This window comes from Ptychodera flava, chromosome 4 (genome assembly GCF_041260155.1).
Source record: "Ptychodera flava strain L36383 chromosome 4, AS_Pfla_20210202, whole genome shotgun sequence".
Classification (NCBI taxonomy): Eukaryota; Metazoa; Hemichordata; class Enteropneusta; family Ptychoderidae; genus Ptychodera; species Ptychodera flava.
In genome coordinates this window covers 5,803,541-5,824,864 of record NC_091931.1, presented here as the reverse complement: position 1 = coordinate 5,824,864, position 21,324 = coordinate 5,803,541, and the positions used below count along the sequence as shown (strand labels likewise).

Below are 21,324 nucleotides of genomic sequence, written 5' to 3'. Positions count from 1 at the left end.
GGCGGTATCCCCGTACATGTAGCATATTGACCTCATGTCACCTTTTGAATTCTCTGTACGCAAACAGCGTACGTAGTTACCAATGCGTCGGCAAGAGGATACGTTTGCCTGCAAACCAGAGCCAATACTTCGGACGATGGAATAAATAAAAAATCCAAAGCTACGTCCATTGAATGGCACGGCCAAGGCAGTGAAGGACGTTGCCTGGCTTGAACTTGCAGAGCTGAAGCCCAGCTTAGTACGTCGGACACCAGTTTGTAATGGTATTTCCGAGTCGTTCATATCCGTTCCATCGGAGGAACAAGTCGAGCCGTCCCGTCAAAAATACGTTCTCATTTTCAGTCACGCACAACTGAATAAGTGACTTTCGTCTCGCACCATCGGCATATCTGCCAAGTCGTTTGCAAGAGGTAGCCTTCTAGATTAGCATTGCCGAGTTGGTCAAGTTCGGCAGCAATCTCTATAGTGCCAGGCAGCCAAGTACGTCCAACTCCGCCAGAAAACGTCACCATGCTATCCTGCCAAGTCCGCTAAAAAGCGGTAAAAAAAAACCAGCCCCCCTCGGGTGTGGGGGACTGGCGGACAGGTTTCTGCACCTTTCCCTGTCTATCGACTCCCTGCGAACCCATTTCGAGGGGAAAAGGCGTTCCTTGTCAGAAAACCTGTCCTCGGATGACCCCTAAACGCACAGGGGATAGCAAAACGTAGTGCCGTCGACTTGGCAGGAAAGGGGGTACCCAAAAAGGGCCCGATTTCCACCGGGTTGGGAGAATAACGGTCACCAGTGCTTAGATTCTGGCTACACCGAATTTCAAGCGGATTTTCACCGACTTGGCAGGAAAAGGGGTACGTACTGGTAGTTTTACTGATCCACATAAATTTTGAATGACTTAGGATATTACAGTTTGGCTATGATTCTATGTATGTAGACTGGGCGTATTAGAGTACAGTGTGTGTACATGTACTTACAGTTACCTTAGATTAAACTGTGCATTCTGCAGGGTTTTACACTCTAACTGTGGTTTTGATGTCAACTCTCAGTTCAAGTGATCTTATCCACTATAATCAGTATAATTAGTCCCCATGGACACAGTCCGGCAGGGACTTATAGATTGGGTCCCGTCTGTCCGTACTTCGGTCGGTCCATCCGTCAGCAGCTGTTTCTCTGTTATCCCTGAGCTGATTTTTTCAAACTGTGTGCAAGGATAAAGTACTGTGGCATACATATGCACATCAGTTTATTTTGCGATACGATCAAATATGGCCACCTGGCAGCCATTTTGTTGCAATTTTTTCATGTTTTCAAGCCATAACTCAACTATCCCTGAACCGATTTCGTTCAATGGTGGTACACAGATAAAGTACTATGGCATGTTTATGCATGTCAGTTTATTTTGCTATATGGTCCAATATGGTTGCTGGGCAGCCATTTTGTTGCGATTTTGTCATGTTTTTGAACTATCACTCAACTATCCCTGAACAGATTTCATTCAAACTTGGCACACAGTCATTGTATTGTAGTGTGCATGTGCATCACAAGGGTTAATGGTGCGAGCGGGGACTATGTCATCAGCGATGACTTGTTATGTGGGTATTGCAGTAGTTATCAAATCTTTTGTCAATATTAAGGCAAGAGCACATTGTGAATCTCTGAACCTACTACTGTACATGTACATGTACATTGTATCTCCGACCAAACCATAATGATATATGAATTACAATTATGTTACTTTTATGTGTTTGAAAAAGTTACACTATATGTAAGTCACAGTATGATGTTATTTGTTTTTTGAAATACACTTCTTCAAAGTTTTCCCAGAGCTGAATCTGTAAAGACTACTGGTAATTTCATTTAGGGCAGGGCAGAGAAAAAGAGAAGTATTTCAGTTGGTTTTATGGGTGTAAAGTAATCTACTAAGTTTTATAGTGCTGTATACAAATGGTGATGACCCTGACTAGCCTTTGTATCGCTTTTCAAAAGATCACTGACTTTTATTAAGTGTTTAGAAACCTTCAATAAAAGATCTTGAGAATTCTTCTCAGTTCAGAACAACATACAAACTGGCAAGAGTTCTGAATATGCACATGGACCTGACCCAGTTTATTTCACCTGTCTGGGTCCAGTGTTACTTGTATCCAGTAGTGACCATCTGAAAATATTGACATTGTGGTCATAAGCTGGCTCAAGTATTCTGGCCAAGGACCTGCAGTAGCCATATTTGCAATAGTGATAAAATAACTCATGTTGAAATGAGTTACTTTATCACCAGGCTTTGTTCTGGTGACTGTTTTATTCAAGTGAACTCTAAGGGTCACACTGCAGAACCATAAGGAGAGTCTTTTATGGATAACAGGGGTCCTATTAGTTCATTCAAGTTGTTCCTTGAGCACCAAATATTTGGTACAAAAGTGTTGTACTGGTTAGGTCTTTGCCAAGTCATAAAGTTTGGAGGCAACTCAAAGGATGGTTTTGTCATACATGTATGAAGTCAGAAATGGTCATGCATCTAGTTAGTGTTTTCTGTCTCTGCAAACCTAAAACATTGCTTGAAAAAGGAAGCTGTGTCTAAATTTCCAAAATACTGAGCTTCCATAATGAAATGTTTCACCTGAATGTCTTGTAAAACATGTAAGCTTTAAAATACAGTAACATTCAGGTAACTTGTCAACAACATGTACTCAGATTGGTTACGTGTTACTAAAGTTAAAATGTGATATCCTGTTCTTTAACACTTCCCACCGCCTGACTGATGATGTGACCATTGGTACATGTAATTCAGATGATGTACCAATTTATATAAATGCAATATGAATGAATCTTTACTAACAACTTACAAAACCAAACTTTTGCTGTTTGCTTAGCCTTGCTTTCCAAATGAAATATTCAAACAAGCAAACTGTAATGTTTGAATGAAAATATTTTGATATGCCAATATACATGTACATGTATACACATATTTAATTACATGTACATCTACGTTACATGTACTCCTGTCCAAATCCTAACACGTCAGATTTGGTAGCTCTTTGCACACATTTTTTGTTGGGGGCGCATGCATTCATGTACAGGTCCCCCTCAGGGTTTCACACCCAGAAATAGCCTTTTGAGAACAATACAAGTTACTGTAACTGTCAACTATCGCCCAGAGATGTGTATGACACCTCAAGTTGCTGTGTAGGATGCCTGGCATAGTTTTTTCCAAAATGACCAGGCTTGGTACATGAAGATGACTAATGTGTATTTACTCCTCTGGAAAAGTTTAAAAGAAGGAAGTCAATTTGTTTAGCATAATCACTTGATTCAGAAACACTGTGGACAGAGTATTCAAACGGGGTCAATACAGTAAGTCCAGTGATTGCATGTGTTGTTTGTAAAACTGAGCCAATGTTTGATACATGTAGTGCAGAAATCACCTTAGAAAAATGACTTCAAGAAACACTCCATCCACATACTGATCACCCTTTGATCTTAAATTTACCAAATGATGATAAATTTATGCCTGTAAACCAACACAGACATTGTATTAAATATTAAGTCTCACTTTCATGTCAATGTACTGTGTCCAACATTCAGACACAGTGGACATACATAATATGAGTACATGTATACATCAACAGCACTAGTTTACTGTGTATGAATGTATGTAGTCTTTACAAACACTGCAATGGTATGCCATTTTTGGTGACACTAGTAATAAATTATATTCGCACAAATAACCTTCAGTTTCAAGTCAACTATGTCAGACTCTGTTCTGACCTTTGACCTTGAATAAAAAAAATCAAGTAAATGCAGGAAATAATCAATCTTAACATTTTGAAAAGAAACCTTTTTTTTCGCTTCTTCAAAGTGCCAGCCATTCTTTTTCAGGTACACTGCCAATTTTTTTTACCCTCACAATACCTACACACCCACACACAGCATACTTTCTGGTTTCCTGAATTGCCCTCATCCCTTTCTGTTGGGAAATGGTAGCAAGATATTTCAATTACCACACCATGCCCGTACATGTACATGTAACCTACAGAAGCCAAGTGAGAGTGTGTTTCATCTAGGATGCTACACCAGGGGGGGATCGGTCCCCCTCTACTGTAATTTTTGAGGGGGATTTTAAAATTTTGGGGGGGATTTAACTAAAACATATAATGGCATCTTATATGTAAGTTGTAATGTTGCAGTGATGTTACTTCTTGTGTTATACATACTACAAGCCATAAATAACTTGCTTACACAATCCAAGCTGCTGGCTGCAAACACCATCTTCTATAAGATTTTTTCAAAAGTCAACAAATTTGCGTATCACTGTTGTGAATGTATAGGGCTTCCAAGAGTGGCAGACAGCTGATTAATATTCATAAGCATTACTATTCCTAAAAAAATTGAAGCATATTCTGTATGCTAAATTATTCTGTTTGTTCGTACATATTCAATTATAGTTAGCCATTCCCACTGTACTTTCAAGGGATTTTTTTTCATTTTTCACTGAACTGTCTGCACTACAAAAAGCAAGAAAAAACTCTTTGTAGTTATAAAGGAATGTTTTGTAGCTTCTGAAAAAAAATATGTACTTGTTTGTCACGTTTTTACAGTGCTTATATCATCCCTCACTACTGTAAGTTTGGATCAACATTGCCCTATACAAACCAGTTAGCTGTATTTTTCTAGTGACCTAGCTGGTCTTGTAATTTTGTGCGCAGACTCAGTAGAGTTAAAACGAACAACTTAGAGGGTCGAACCTTAGTAAGCCATGCGGAGTTTCCCGATGTCAGATTCGCTCCAGTTGCTTTTTGTCAGTCATTTTAGAACGGGAAAATAACAAACAGAAAGGTTGGTTGTCACCGACAGTTAACTTTAGGGTTTATTTGCCCCGAAAAATAAGTCAGTGTCTGTTCAATGAATTCAAAAACCGGACCCATTGACACCACAGCATGCTTGTGACTTTCATTGCATGCAGTCTGCACTGAACACGTTTCTCTGACATTAAAAGTCCAAATTTTCGTGTCAATTTTGCTATCAGAATTATTTTCAGAGTGTTATGGACATCCATACGATGCATAAAAACTTCAGTTTGTGTCCTTTTCTCAATCGTACAGAGATAATGTGACACAGAAACCTTATCGGGCTAGGGCAATGAACTTTTGTCAACGTAACTCTCAACTGGCTGACAGGCTTTCATATGCAAAATCAGCGTACGGAAATTTACGTGTGGTATTGTTTCAACAGCAATTTATTGAAGCAGTTCAAAAAGTATCAAAATCGAACTAAAATTAGTCCCTTCCATGTAAATGTTCTTGCAACACTATACAATGCCCGTTACCACAGGTGCCGATAATGGGTCAAATGCATCGAAATGTGACACCCATGATAGCAGCCATTCCAGCCAGCTCAGTGCAGTGCGCGATGGGTCGCCCCTTCTACCTGTGATTGGCGGCGCGCAGCACACAAAAGAGGGGGAATCGCGCAATCGCGCAGCCTAGATGAAACACAGTGAGAGTGTCTTCTAAATGCTAATCTAAAACAAACTTTTAGAATTTGATACACCAGTCGTGGTATTTTTCAATATTATGAGGTTGAAAGAGAGCCAACACGCTTTTGAGAGGCGGAAACTGGAAACAAAGAAGGCATTCTTTGTACAGTCAGACTGTGAACAAAGTTAGTGTTCCATCAGATGAGTCTATTCATTGATTGAGGTGTGGGTCATTTCAACTGCTGTAAATGAATGTAAGGTGTACATATCTGGGTAACTCACGTTGTGTTAGATGAAGTGAGGGCATGACCAAGCCATTAGCGTTCAAATACAATGTATATGACTTGGGTACAACCTCTCCATAGTTTTGGTATGGCACAGTAAGTTTTTGAAGTACCATACCAAAACTATAAAGGGAGGTTCTGGACAATTTTATGACTCAAATGTTGTTAAACACACAGTCACTTTGCTTTTTAGTTCGTGTACACTATTACCATTGCATCATTTACTGAAATGTGTTTTTAATGCTGTATTTGGTATCTGAGTATGGTACTGACTTTACACACATTTTGGTCTTGAAAATCATCAGGTTGCAAATCATTGCCAGCTTCTAAGTATTCTTCTCATACTTTATACATGTACATATTGTTAGTCCATGAAACCTTGATGCCATGGGTATCTGTATTTGGCAGAATCAACTGAATGACAAGCGAATGAAATGTGCTCATACAAGTGAACAACACAGGTACCGGTAAAGTAAGACTTGGATCTGTGCACAACATAAACACTGTATTTACCTTTAGACCTAGACTCTCGCCAGTCGCTTGTACCGCTTGGTCTCACGTATTGGCGTAGCTTCCGGTATTTGCTGATACAAGCACTGTTACGCCTCACACAATCCCCTTTACTATTACTATTCTCTGTAGCAGCCCCTGTCCTTTGGAACTCTTTGCCCCTGGACATAAAAACCTCTCCTAATGTCAACATTTTCAAAAACGCTTAAAAACTTACATCTTCCAGAGAGCATTTTCATTGTAACTCTAAGCGCCACTGAGCATTGTTTACCTTGGATTTTAGGCGCTATACAAATTTTCTAGATAGATAGATAGATAGATGAGGTACATGTATCGCATCATAGTCATGGGTGGGGTAATATTACCATATTTGGATAGTGGAAGGTCATCCTTCAGGTCATACATTCATGTGGAGTATAAGTTGAGGTTTCCAGTTTCTGCCGTGGTGATCGTAAAAAATTAGAACTTACTGAACAGAATGAATCAGTTGTCAAACTTTTAAAACTGATTTTTAGCATTGTATTTGAAGTCAAAACAATTGGGCTTCGGCCGTTCCTGGATTCCGTCTAAGTTCGTTGGGCCGCAGGCCGTCGACCGAGCTAAGCCATTCGGATAAGTAAAGTGCTGTGGCCACAGGGAGACTGCCGTTGTTTGTAAACGTCTTGTTGCGATCGTCGCGTTGCTCTTGCCCGTCATATACATGTATCCAGGGATACTGTGCCTGAAAACCTAAACCAGCAAGTTTCTATGTCAGTAAAACAACTTTTTGATTCCATGATCCCCACTAGCTGGGCCCTTCCTTTTACCACAGCCATGCTGTTTATTTATGTCAACAATCGTTGTCTGGGAAGTATGGAAGCGCGGTCAATCGAGGAATAGCGCTGCAGTTTAAGCCCACCCCTTTCCATGTCACTCGTTGTGACGTCACTGTCGCCTTTTTCATGCGGTTCTGTGAGGGCGCATACAAGGTATAACAGTCCTCGTGCCTTCGGCACTCGGCCTCGCGCCTTCGGCGCTCGATCACCTACTGTACGTTGCGCGTTGGATTGCTACCGCACTAAAGTGAATCGGTCAAAGAAGGCACAAGGGACTGTCGACAGTCTACTTTAGACCCATCTTTCTGGTGACATACCTGAATTGCCCTCGTGTATAGACGTTTAGGTCTTAGGAGGTAAAAGAGGATGTACATGTAGCTTCTGTCAGTTTATATTCAGTAACAAAATCATGCATGTACAAGTATTATAGGGATGCGTAAATTGCAGTGCAAGGTAATTTTCATCCACCTACATCTTAGATTTACTTGAATACCAAGTACCAATACTAGCAGGTGAACAGACATGTACACGTGTACTGTGGAAAACAAAAATCAGCAAACTGAATTCCTTTTCCATCTTTTGCTTGAACAAACATGTTGAACTAATATAAATGACATTTCCCATATTTCCATTGCTGTAAAATAATTACCGTGATCAGAATGCGGGCTTTCAAAATAATAAGCTAGCAGATTCAAAAACTGCTGTGATAAAAAATCATCATGATGGAAATGATTAAATTGAATTTTTCTTTTGAAAATATGTTGCTTGGCAATAAATGCTTGTCATCCTTTCAGTACTGCTGAGGTCTAATAATTATTAACGTAAAAGGAAGGGAGGCTAGCTCAGTTGTGTTTTATGTGTGATGATATATGACTGCCATAAAACAAAAAGGATGAACAATAACACATTCACAGTGTCGCATCATTTCAGGTAATATTTGCATTTAGGATAAATGTGGTTGCTTTACAAGTTTTATTGAGTTCACAAATTTCCCAGCTGTACATGTACATTGTACATAAAACAATAATACCGGTACTACAATATGTTCTGAAGTTTTATTTTGCAAGTATGAAAAATCGTTTATCCAAGATCACATAAATGGCAATCTGTCAGCTTTGTTCCTACACATATAGGTATATGTAAAGTGTATATAATAATTGTCAACTTTAATATATTTTGACCTCAATCATAGAGTCTCCCAGATTGTTGCAGAACTGAAGCCTGAAGGAATTTCTGTGTAAATCACCACTAGCAAACTAGAGAGCTTTGCTTTGGAATTCTTCCTGTGTACATAACATGTACAAAATTTCATAATCATGATACTGCAATGATTATATACACAGAAAAAAAATTTCAACATTCTTCTGTGTTGACTCTCATATGCTGTGATACAGACGAATGTTAGGACTCTACCAAATATGGTAAAGATTTGTGTAGTAGAGTTCAAATTCATGAATAGATATGTGGTGAGTGTTACATTTTGTAAATTGATATTTATGGTCATTTGTTTTGTTTATGCAGCCAATCACTTTCTTTTCATGCTGTATCAGATCCTGTAGCCATGGAAACAGTCAATTTACAGTGAGCTTGCTGTACATCAGCAACAAGAACCCCAATGACAGTAACAGTAATGTTTTAGTGTGTACTCAAGTGAACCAAAGCTTATTTAGATGTTCAGAAATACAACATTGGATTTTGTTTTCATAGAAAAGGCATTTTGTTGTAAAAGAAAGATAATACAATTAATATTTTGATAAAAAGAAAGTACTTTGGATTGCAAAACCTGAACAAACTGAAAGTTGTGTAACTGTTAACAAAATAAATGCAAATTGAACCAAACGGGGGAAGGGTTATAAGTTCATTTGCATTTATTTGGTTTGTTAAAAGTTAAAAATTTTATAACTGTTAAAAAGTAAATAAACTGCAAAATGATCGTAGTTTTACTTATACAAGGTCAGGGTAAAGAGTGCATTTTCGCTCAATTTACTTTGAAATTTTAATAATTTAATAATGATGAATGATGGATGACACCAATGATGTCTGATTCCCATGCAAGTATGATCAATAGTCAGGGGCTCTGTCACAGTGACCCGGCCCCTTGTCTAAATGGGTACAGTACCATGTCAGAGGAAAGAAATCACAACACAACAAACATCTATATCAGCTAAAGAGGCCAGCCATAGAATTTTATTTGAGTGAGAGATAGAAATCTAACAATTACGCACTCTCATAGTGCTTACAACTAACTATGATAAAATATGATGTAGCCAATTCAGTTACATTCAAAATGTTCAATGGGAATATAAGATGTTAGGATTGCTATAACTTGGTAGTCTTGAGATACATGTATGGGTGCATAGCCAGGCTACATATTTTACATGTAACCTAATTGATCACAGAACTATGACGAGAAGACTCACCGTCTAGCTTTTGCTTCAGATCAGAGTTTCATTTAAGGATCTGTTACCCAAAATATGATGGTTATTTTGGGTTCAGAGCAAAACAGTCAAGGATATTGGCTTATTGCGAAAATTGTAAATTACTTTACGAGTATGTGTACGGTTCCTCTATACTTAGGGCACAAAAGCTCAGAGATATCAAAAAGCATTTGCTTACACACTGAAAACTGAAAATTGTAACAAAGTTCTTGCAAATAAATCAGGCTGTCGTGACTCTAGCCTGTATGTACATGTATTTCATCTGAGGAAGACAGATCAAGTTGTCGACCTTTGACCCTGGTAGTTGTAATTCCAGTCTTCCTTTTCCTCTTTGTAGCAAGATTGATTTGTCAAGGAGAGACTTGATACACATTGAATTCTCTGTCGGCCAACTTGTTTATTAGAACTTCTACAATTAAAAAAATCAATTACACTATCATGGGAACATTTACCCTGGAAAAAAACATGAATTTTGTCATAGCAATGTAGATATGAAATAAATAATTTTATATCTGTTGATGTGATTGTATTACTTATCAGGAGCCAAGTTATAACATGGACATAAATCTTTATAGGGTTTCTAATAATATTCTATGAATACATAAATTTTGCATCATATCTGACAAGCTCTCCTAAATGTGAAGGGCTTTTCCTCACTTACTAAAGTGGCTGGCACGTTTCTCTCCAATACATAAAGATCATTTTACAAATATCAATGTGTAGTTTGATTTGTACATATACACGACCTGCGGTACATGTACACTTGGCAACTGATGTGTGTAATTTCCAGCGACAAAATCAATATCTTGGCAGTTGACAGGTTTATTTCTGTTCCATGGCAGAAGTGATTTATTAATATTTGCTGAGTTGACATATACACATTTAGTCATCCCGATGTCTGCACATAGCGATGTGGGGCATTATTACTTTGGTGACGTAATGTTTGATGTATAGCAGGAATTATGTCATTGAAATACAAACATGCTGTGGTTGTAAGTAGAGCCCTGAGTAGATATACCGGTAAGTTCTCTGACCATTTATCAGTTCTCTGTCGGCAGATAAATACTGGCTTGTAAATCAAACAACTAAGATAGCATAAAAAATACCAGCCTGGTTCCATTGAGGGAAAGGGAAAAAAAACATTGCTACAGCCTTCGAAAGAGCATCTGCTTACAGCTTTATTTGTATGTAGTTAGCAGCTTGAGTTCACGTGAAGGTTGAACATTTGATGAGGGAAGTTAGTAAATGTGAATATTATCCTCTCAGTGTGTACAGACTGCGTAAGTTATTCTTGTTATGTTACTTGCACAGTTCAGAATATTGGTATACATGTACATTAACATATTCCTCTGAAGAGAATGTTTTGATCATTACATTGTGAATGGACATTAACATTGAAATGTCAGGGTTTGTTCAGGAAACACAAGGTTGTACAATGTACTTGACTCACATCTCACAGTCTACAGTTCAATATCACAGGAAGGCATGCTACTGTATCATGAAAGACAAGGGCAAAAATCTTGTTCATGTCAACATGGCCTGAATGTAGTGTCTGTTACATGTCAAGGTGTCCTTCTCTTCAAGTGTAACATGGTTTTGAAAGTCAAAACACCTTGAAAATACGACTCGTAAGGGATATGCCTTTACTGTGTGCACTGATTGTAATAACAAGTATGAGAGTCAGTGACACTAGAACACAAATGACATCAGAGGCTTTACGAATGGATCATGGTATTGCAAGTTTTTGGTTCATTGCAAAGAACCTTTTGATAAATGTGCAATGATAATATCAGCTTTGTGAAGAGAAAATGTACAATGTAATTTGATGCATGAGACTTGTGTACCAGTACATATACAGTGCCTACTGGAATAACATTGTTGATGGAAAGCAACAAAATGACTGCTCATGATTTCACGCATGTACTGGTACATGTACATGTTTATATTCTACCAGAGTCTCAAACGATGGAATTTATTAGAAATATCTTTACAAAAAGATGGAATTCCCCTTGTCATGTCTACAGTATTAAACTCTTTAATTTATGAAAGAGCCTGTAAAGACATGTCTGTCTTACAAGGTTACAAGCCAAAAATTATATTATACATGGACATTTATTGATAGTAGGAATTCTTGTATTCACATTTGATTGAACAGACAATTGAATAGTCCTAAGGCCATGTACGTGATGTATGCCGGATCATGCGATTTCAACTCTCATCATTCACCATACTATGTTGATGCAAGAGGCAAAGCGGCCAGGACATGGTTCAACCATGTGTACATGTAACTGCTACGACAATGTTGAGGCCAAACACAGATTCAGTTTATGTGTGCTGAATGTGATGTGAAGTGCAGTGTCTCATCCACTGCTTACTGTGGCAGCTGCAGTCTATGCTGATGCAAATATTTTCCATCAAATTTTGTGAATACAACTCATGCTCATTCATGTAGACATGGATTGTAGACAGGTCAGCCTAAAGAAGTTGCTGTGATATCCATTCACAGTGTTGTATGTTTATCATATATCTCTTGTTCTAGCAAAGACTGCATTCCAAGCAAACCAAATTATCAACAGACTGTAATTCCTTATATACTACATATACATTTACATTGAATGCTCACTGAAGTCAAAGAGTTGCTTAGGTCTGTAGAAATTTAAAACCTGCTCGTAATATGTTGTTTATAGAAATATTTCAAATTTGTAGAAATGAAAACTCAAAAATTCATAGAAGCAGAAGTGAAAGAGTAACTTAATCAGTGAAAATTAATTTTTTTTGCAGCTTCAGTTTACTTGAATGTGTTTAAGAAAGGTACTTAATATTTATTTGTAATTTTGATGAATGTATGAAAATAGTACAGGCCATATTTTCTCCTTGCAAGAGTCAGGACAGCTTTAATGAGTAATAGTTGGTAACATAATCCTTCATGTAAAATTGAATATTGTGAAAAGTACAGTCATGCAGCCTCCTATATGGTCTATACAACTTTACATAAATTCTTGATTTGATATTCATGTTTATTCATAGTCTGAAATAAGTATCACATTATGTTTTATGAGGCAGTGAAAGTGTGTACAGCTCCAGATTGGTATGTGGACTTTACACGGATCATTGTATCTGTGCATGAACGGTACTTGTGAAGAAAGCTGCAATGCAATCACCACACATTGATGGCTTGGATGAATTGCATACATTGATGGCTTGGATGAATTGCATACATTTACATGTTCACACTGATTGATGGCTTGGATAAATCGCATCCACTCACTGATAATGACACTTTTGGTGGCTACATTACAATATTCACAATATCCTACAAGTTACAGAATTTTCTCCAGTGCAAATACAGCGTATATATGTATGGTTACCTCCAAACAGTAAATGTCATTTCTCAAATACCAATTTCAGCAATTAACAATTGCATATTCTATGAATTATTGTCCAATTATTCAGCTTGCCAGTCATCAGCTTTACATTTATGAAGCTTTCACCATAATTAATTACTAACCAATCATTTACTTCTATCACCTTCATGTTAATCAAAAAACAATTAATTATGGAAAGGTTATTAGAAGGAGTCTCTCTCTGCCCATTTTTCATCTCATATCAAGCATATCAGAACTACAAAGTGTCTGCCATTTGTAAAACCAAGTGTGTGTCAGTCGACATATATGATTAATCTCCAACTATCTGTTGACAGTATGAGTCATCTACAGGCAGTAGCTTTCCCGACTGTCCGATGCATTTGCTTTCAGTCGGACTTCCAATTCTTCTCTTCCATACAGCTTCATATTCATGTTGCTCTACCAGTCATTGAAGAGGGTTTATAGTCAACAACATTTCATGTACATGTTGCAAGTATCATGGTTTCTCTCTGTGATGATATTAAATGACTCACACATGTACCAGCCCTGGTAGATCTAGACCACAGTTGGGAAATGGTTTAGGAAAGTGCTGCAAAGTCAGGGTCACAGTTCATGCTGTGAGTAGCTCTAGGATGAGGCACAAGTTACATGTAGAGTTCACAATTTGGTATATCAGTTGCTACATTTCAAAGACACTGGTCAATGCAGTGGTGAAGTCTATCACATACATGTAGCATTGGCTTGGCTTCTACCTTTACATCAATAAAATCCACAATGTTTGATCAACGTTACTAAGGGTAGATATACATATAGATATACATGTATGTATCCATTAGATGTCCATCATTTTCTGAAACATATTCTATGCTTTGTGCATTACTTTCACCTACAGAAATACAAAGTATGTTTACTGGTGCAGTGTTGTGTTGGAAGAATAATCAAACCAAAAATTTTTCTTTTTAGAATAAAGTTGACATTTACATGCAGAATATTCGTACATTCATTCTATCAGTATCACTGTGTATAATTGTGTACAATATTTGAGGGGTTGATACACTGTAAACAAAGGTTAGTTGATGGCAGTACATTTTAGACATACCAACATGTGAATCTGCATGTGTAGTGGGAACCCTTTGTATCACAAAGTATGATGTGTATGCAATGATTAATTGGTTTTGTTACACACTTAAAGTGCTCCATGGGTCATGACCTGACCTTTGACCCAGTAATCTCATCAGATGAAATTTTTGTTGGTCAGATTAAACTGCAGGATTTCACTCATCCTGGTAATGCTAGGTCCCTAATCCTACCAGAAAAGGTAATTTACTGGCAATCTGTGCCCCCTGCCACTCACCAGACTGCCAATTTTCAGAAATGTCATTTCATATTTTATACTGTGCTTATCTCCCAGTGTCTGTATTTTTGGATAGGGTCGTAATTTGTGAAATTGTATAACATGAAAATTCTTGTTCAGAATATCGGATGCTGGGATTTCAACATCAATAGATGTTCCCAATAGATAAGGGCACCGCTTTCAACTCTCTGATTTCTGAAATGAAGGATTATCCTTGAATCAAGGATTGACATTTTTGAATCAGAAAATTATGAAATACCACCATAGTACATCATCGATGTATGCGTGTGCTACGTGTATAATTACTTTGATGAAACTGGTGTATGTGTAATGATTTATTTTCCATGTTACGTTGCACACAAGGAATTCTTTCATCACCACGGTTTGAACATCCTCACAACTATGTAATTGCAGTCAATTCTGAGGAAGGCAGATGACCCTGAATCAGTCCAGTGACCCATCAATGTCCTCCATGGCAACCAATGTATGTCAATGTTAGAAATGGTCAAATGTCAATGACAGATCATATCAATGTCAAAACACTGTCATTGTGTGAAAAGTGACTGTCTATGAGTCAACCTAAAAGCCTGTTTTATCACAAACGCTAATACTTGTACAGCCACAATGAAATACAAGAAAAAATTCAATGAGGTCTTTCTGTGGATGCGTTTGCAGTGATGTTCTTGTGAACATTTATCTGTGTTTTTTCATTCGTTCACCCATATTACTGTTTAAAGCTTTTAAAAGGTGCTTGACTCAGGGAATAACGTTCCAATAGTTTTGAATGAAGAAAGTACTCCTGTCTAGGCTAGAAGTAATTTGCCAATTTGAATTGAAGATGTTTTGACAATTGTCTGAATTTGTAGTTTGTAGCAGCTGAAAGGAGAACAAGCAAGGTGTTTTTTGGATTCTTTGAGTTAAAATGATATCTTATATAAATAAAAGACTTCACTTTCCCACATGAAATTATTTGTGTTGTAATTTGTTACACTTTACACATGATCACAGATACTCTCCAGGTTAGTTTTTCATTCACTCTCTATATTGACACATTTTGTTTTTGTTTTCATTTCCAGCTGATTCCCTGAGAGAATTTGGCAAGTTGATATCAGCAATTGAAGATGAACGTGACAGAATGGTAAGATGAATGACATTTTTTTTCAGCAACTATGAGATTACATTTCTAGGGAGTGGCTGCTGGCATCAAATTGAGTAATTTGACTTCCCAGCATGCTTGTCTGGAGGTCAGAATTTGGATCACACCCCTACTATTACACAGGCTGACACACATACATGTACTGTACAATATACAGCCAGTAACCTAATGGGTATTGGGCTGGTACCTAAGGCTGCTTCTGACATGCATAAAATGGGTTTACTTGTCTTTCACCCAACAAAATGCATCTGTCTGAAGTAGTTCTGTACACCATATGCAGTTGTGTAACATTTCTAGTCGTTGATTCACAAGGGCCGGTATGGAAATTTTCAGAAAGCTGTTGGTGTTCATCTTACAATTTCCGGAACAGAGAACATTGCAATTCTCTTACATTTTGTATTGTGAATGCAACAATATCTAATACTAGCCTCCCAGCTATGACATCATCAATAAACAACCCAGTTGTGCTCAAAATGTTATTTTGAAATACTTGACATTTTACTACAGCTATAAAGACTGGCAAAGTTTTCACTCAGTCATTGCACCAATCAAATGCATAACATTAACAGCAGTATGGAAACCACAGCATAGTGATGAGGCAGTCAGACCTTGAAATACAATATAGAAATGTAACATACATATTCAAGCCTGATGTATTGAAATGATGTGATGAATTCACAAAGCAGCTACAACATGTAGTTTGCCTGTAGTTAAGTTTCTAAATATAGTCTTATGAAACCTGAATGACTTTTTGATAACGGAATCTTTATCAAGTAAGGATACTATTGACATATCAGCTGTTCACACCCTGTATTCCCATGTTCTGCATTTCACGGACACACCTCTCCTGCTTTTCATAGTGATTTATGAAAAGTTTCCTGTAGACAAATTGTCACTCTGTACTGAGACATCATTCAGACATCAAACCATCTGTGCTGGCTTGACCTCACTACTGACTGGTGTTATAGTACGGGTCACTCCGCCTGTGTCCTCTTGGTGATTTCTAAATATTGTTATAGACCATGATCATTCAGTTCAGCAGATCATGCATGAATTTAATGAGGAACTGGTACATGGGTTGAAACCTTACATTTTCCACCCATTTCCTTGTGAAAATGAATGAGGTGCTACTCATACCATAGTGCTTCATCTGAAGTGGTATGTGCCACACCTACTTATATCAGGGTACATGTAGCGGTGTCTTGGCCGTGTGGTAACAGATTGTAGATGCGTATGTGTCGGCAATACGTCTACAAATTGCAAATACTGGTAACTGTACCTTTTAATCAAACAATGTCATATAAACAGCTGCACAGTTTTCGACTAAAAACTATCAAAATTAAAATATAGCAAAAGTGTTTGTAAAACATATTGTGGACTTTACAGAAATGAAGGTGCCAAATAATACATATTTTACATACATGCAAGTACAATATGGCGGAGGATAGATGTACATGTTGGTTTGATATTTCTCTCACTTACATGTACTTGTTATACATGTAAATTCTCATAACAGTGTGGAGCAGGCAGTGACAATGGAAGTTTTTAAATATTTACAGAAAATGAGGGGCCATGTAGATTTTTCATACATCAGAGTGGTTGTGTTATAACCAATAGTCATAACTAGATCTTGCATTCTAATTTTGTAGGTTGTTTTTTGGTTTGATATCTGACTGTACAATGGTGTTGGTAAAACATTGCCGTGATTGCAGAGGTTTATTACAGCTGTGGTATTCCATTTAGAATATTTTCACTCAAATCTGGAATGTGAGTGCTACTTGATAGCTTCACAAGTATACAGAATGTAGTACATAGTTCCCTGCCAGCAAGGATAGCCCATTAACATAATATTTGAATAGTGATAAAATATGGACATTTCACACCCATCTTCCAGAGTGATTGAGCCCAGAGGGGGGAAGGAGATAAAAATAATTCAAAGTGAAAACCTGTTCAAAAAAATTGTGCATCCTTTCTGCTTTTGCTGAAACAAATATTCACATGACTGGCAGCCAGAAGAATGAGTGGAATTCTGGAGAACATGTTTCCATGCTCTGCCAACTTAAAACAACTATCAAATCTTGAAATTCAACAAAACATTGCGTGTACTCATTTTGACCACCCCTACCAAGATTAAACAGTTCATGGTTCATCCCTAAATGAGAAGGATGTGTGCAATATGAAATTGGAAAGAAGCTTGTTTGGTCCTTGAGAAACTGGAAAGTGCATAAACCCTTCAAAAATATGTTTCTCAATGTTTTCTTCGTGCTTATAATGTAAATTTACCTGTTCAGTGATGTACCTGCAGTTATACATAGTAGTTATGGTATTTCAGAAAAACAGTATTGAGAAATGAGTGTGAGTAAGTGCATAAGCCATGACAAGTCACAAATGACATCAACATTCCTCAGTCAGCTTTGCACAAACAATTTTAGATGCTGAATCAGACAGAAATAGGTCAACAATTCACATGCAGTCTCAGAGGGATGTTCAGTTAATAATTTTCCTGACATACTTCAGCTGTATGTAAGCTACACTCTGACTGGTCAAAAGGAGTTCAGAATCCAATCAGAATCGGGCCAATGCTACAGCCAATCAGGTGCTTTGTTCCATCAGATAACACTTCAAGTGGACAGCTGCCCATCACACACCTATCTGATGAGATGGTGATTCGATTCACGCTTTCTTTATTGAAATATTGTCAGTCTTGAAATTCCCAGGACGTTGCCAAAACTAATTTGATTAACTCATAGCAGGAATACAGTGTCATTTGACATTGTGCCAAGTCATTACATGTTGTAAGGTCAGGCAGTAGATGTTAGTCTCTGAAATTAGAACTGTTAAAAGCAGAACTGTGTTTATGTACATTTATGTGCTGGTACATGTACACTTGGTCACAGTGGTAGAGTCTGTAATGAAATCTTCATGAAGTTCAGTGTCATACTACAATGTCACTTGTTTCCAAAGTTAAATCAATGAATGTATTTACAGATAGTAATATGATGGAGCCAAAATATAGCCTAGTCATTTCATTTTTAGTCCCCACGGACACCGTCCGGGGGGACTTATAGGTTTGGTCATGTCCGTGCGTGTGTCCGTGCGTGCGTGCGTGCGTCCGTCCGTCCGTTCACGCAGATATCTCAGAGATGCAAGAACCCATTTCATTCAAACTTGGTACAAGGATTACTTCATATGTCATACAGATGCACGTCGATTTGTTTTGTGATACGATCCAATATGGCCGCCAGGCGGCCATTTTGTTACGATTTTTTCATGTACAGAGCCATAACTCAGACATGTTTCAACCGATTTTATTCAAAGTTGGTACAAGGACATTGACCAATGTCATAGATATGCACGTCAATTTGTTTTGTGATACGATCCAATATGGCCGCCAGGCGGCCATTTTATTACGATTTTTTACCTTCTCGTGTCTATTTATAGACAGAGAAGGTATTAGAGTTGAAAACCAATATGCTGCTGTCAAGAACTTCCGTCTGTCAAGACTTCCGTCTGTCAAGATCCGTTGACGTCATGCCATTGTGATGGGTCATATCATAAACTGGTGGGGGTGTTCATGGCTCAGGTTGAGGTGTGGGAGAACGATTTTGAGCTATGACAAAAATCAAAAGGGACTTAGCGGCATAGCCACAGTGTTAAGCCTTTCTCCAAGGTTTCTTAGTTGACTACAATCTATTACAGACTACTGAGCTGACGTTAGGGGTACTCACTTTGTGTTTGCTCACTCTGTGAGCGCTAGTGTTTGGTACTGAGTTGCGTGGATATCCCCTCATGGCCTCACGTGATCTGGGCCTGTTGCATAATCTGCAGAGATGATCATATGCCTCCGAGTCTGAAAACTGTCATTGTGTAAGCCTGTCGGCATTTTCCTTGCATTTTTCTCATTTAATTTTGCAAAATATCGGCGAGTACCTCAATATTCAAGATAACCCTTTCTTCCCAATCGTTTCCTGGAGTTTCAGAGTCATATGAACGAAAATGAGTGAAAGTTTTAGACAGGAAAATCGGACGTCGGCCATGTTCAATGTTTACAGTACAATCAGAAGTTTACGTGGAGGAATTAACCAACAAACACAGGAGTGTTCATGATGCCCGCCCTCTAGAGGCAGACCCTCCTATATGAAGTACCACATTTGATGCTTGTGGAAAGCTTGACCACAATGGAGCATTTAAACTTTTAGAAAATGACAAACTGAATAAAAAGGTATTCAGAAAATGTCAAATAACGAGGAAAAATGCGCAAATATTCAAAATAAACAGGTTAACTGATTGGTCAGCTATAAAAAACAATGAAAATGTTTATGATCAAAAGTTTTTGAGATGCGCACATTTTAACAAATACAGAAATTATTAACATTATAAATATAAGACCAAACTATTTTTTCAGGGATGGGACAGGTGGGAAATGAGGGGTGAGAGACAAAGGCACTCCTATTGCTGCATGTGGATGCAGCCACACCATTTCATTTACAGCATACTTATTCACTGTGTTGTGTTCAAGTTCCATATTGTACTGACTGTCATACAAGGATAACATAAGCAAATCAAATCAAATTAGAAAAGGATCAATGCTGTTGTGTGGATTTTGCTGAACATGGCTGATATTTCGCCCTATATATTTGGTATCCAGCAAAGGCATATTTTGGTGTAAAGTCAAAATTAACACTACATTGCTGACAATATATTTTACCGTTTCTGCATGAATTTTTCTTTTTTAAATTATAGTATATTAGTACTTCAAACAGATTAACAGTTATCGTGATGTCAACCCATAATTTTACATCACAAAGACTGTAATTCTGCCAATTTTTTTTGTTTTTCAGTCATTTTATAAATTTTGCACTGCACAAGATGATTGAACAAATTGCAGTGTTTGAATTTGTAAACTCAAAGAATAAAAATCCTTTGGTCGGAAATTAAATTATTTTTGAAAAGAAATTTACTCTTAAACACTTTTAGCATATATTCTTTACACGGTCATGTATTTCAAGGAAAATATGCCTATTAAAAACAGTAATTTCTTCACTTTCAATTTTTTTTCAATACTATGACAATTATCAGCCATGAGGTTATACAAACACAAGACCAGATAAGCGTTTTTCATCATTTCCACAGGACTCTTTGGAAAATCCATTAAAAACAGTTAAAAGTGACTGGAAATGATCACTTGGTATACATTTAATTTACAGATGCCAGGTTGTGTATTTCACATGCACTCAGGTCAGTAAGGAAGTGCGTCATTACTATTTTGGACTGTTAATTCTTATTTCTGAATTGTTTAACTTTTTTCCACATTGAACTATCTTTAGGCAGTTTATACTGTAGCTTAGAATTTTTTTGATTGATGTATTTAATCATCTTTTGGGTTCTTTGGGTCCATATCCCACCTCATGCCCCTACATCATCAACTATTTACCAACAACTCCATGCCAACAACCAATTACCTGACCTGGCCACACATTAGAGAAGGTACAGCGTCATTGACGGTATTTTTCATATACAGAACCATAACTTAGACATGTTTTAACGGATTTTATTCAAAGTTGTTACAAGGACATTGACCTATGTCATACATATTTACCGGTACGTCGGTTTGTTATGTGATACGATCCAATATGGCTGCTAGGCAGCCATTTATTATGATGTCTTCATGTACAGAGCCATAACTCAGACATGTTTCACCGATTTATATTCAAAGTTGATTCAAGGAGATTGACTAATGTCATACATATGCATGTCAATTTGTTATGTGATACGATCCAATATGGCTGCCTTGCGGCCATTTTTTTCCAATTTTTCATGTCCGGAACCATAACTCAGACATGTATCAAGCAAATTTATTCAAACTTGGTACAAGAACATTGACTTATTTATACATATGTATGTCGATTGGTTTCACGAGATGGTCCAATATGGCCA

The 21,324-nt window shown here is 37.5% G+C and overlaps 1 protein-coding gene across 4 annotated transcripts in view; it reads left to right on the top strand.

The window, feature by feature from the left end:
* The window catches only part of LOC139130768 (rho GTPase-activating protein 26-like), an 84,446-nt gene that overhangs the window by 21,399 nt on the left and 41,723 nt on the right, over positions 1–21,324 (top strand). For all 4 annotated transcript variants that reach the window (XM_070696560.1, XM_070696563.1, XM_070696562.1 and 1 more), the window contains exon 3: positions 15,308–15,369. In XM_070696560.1, coding sequence (XP_070552661.1) covers positions 15,308–15,369 — 62 coding nt within the window. The remainder of the gene's footprint in view (positions 1–15,307; positions 15,370–21,324) is intronic.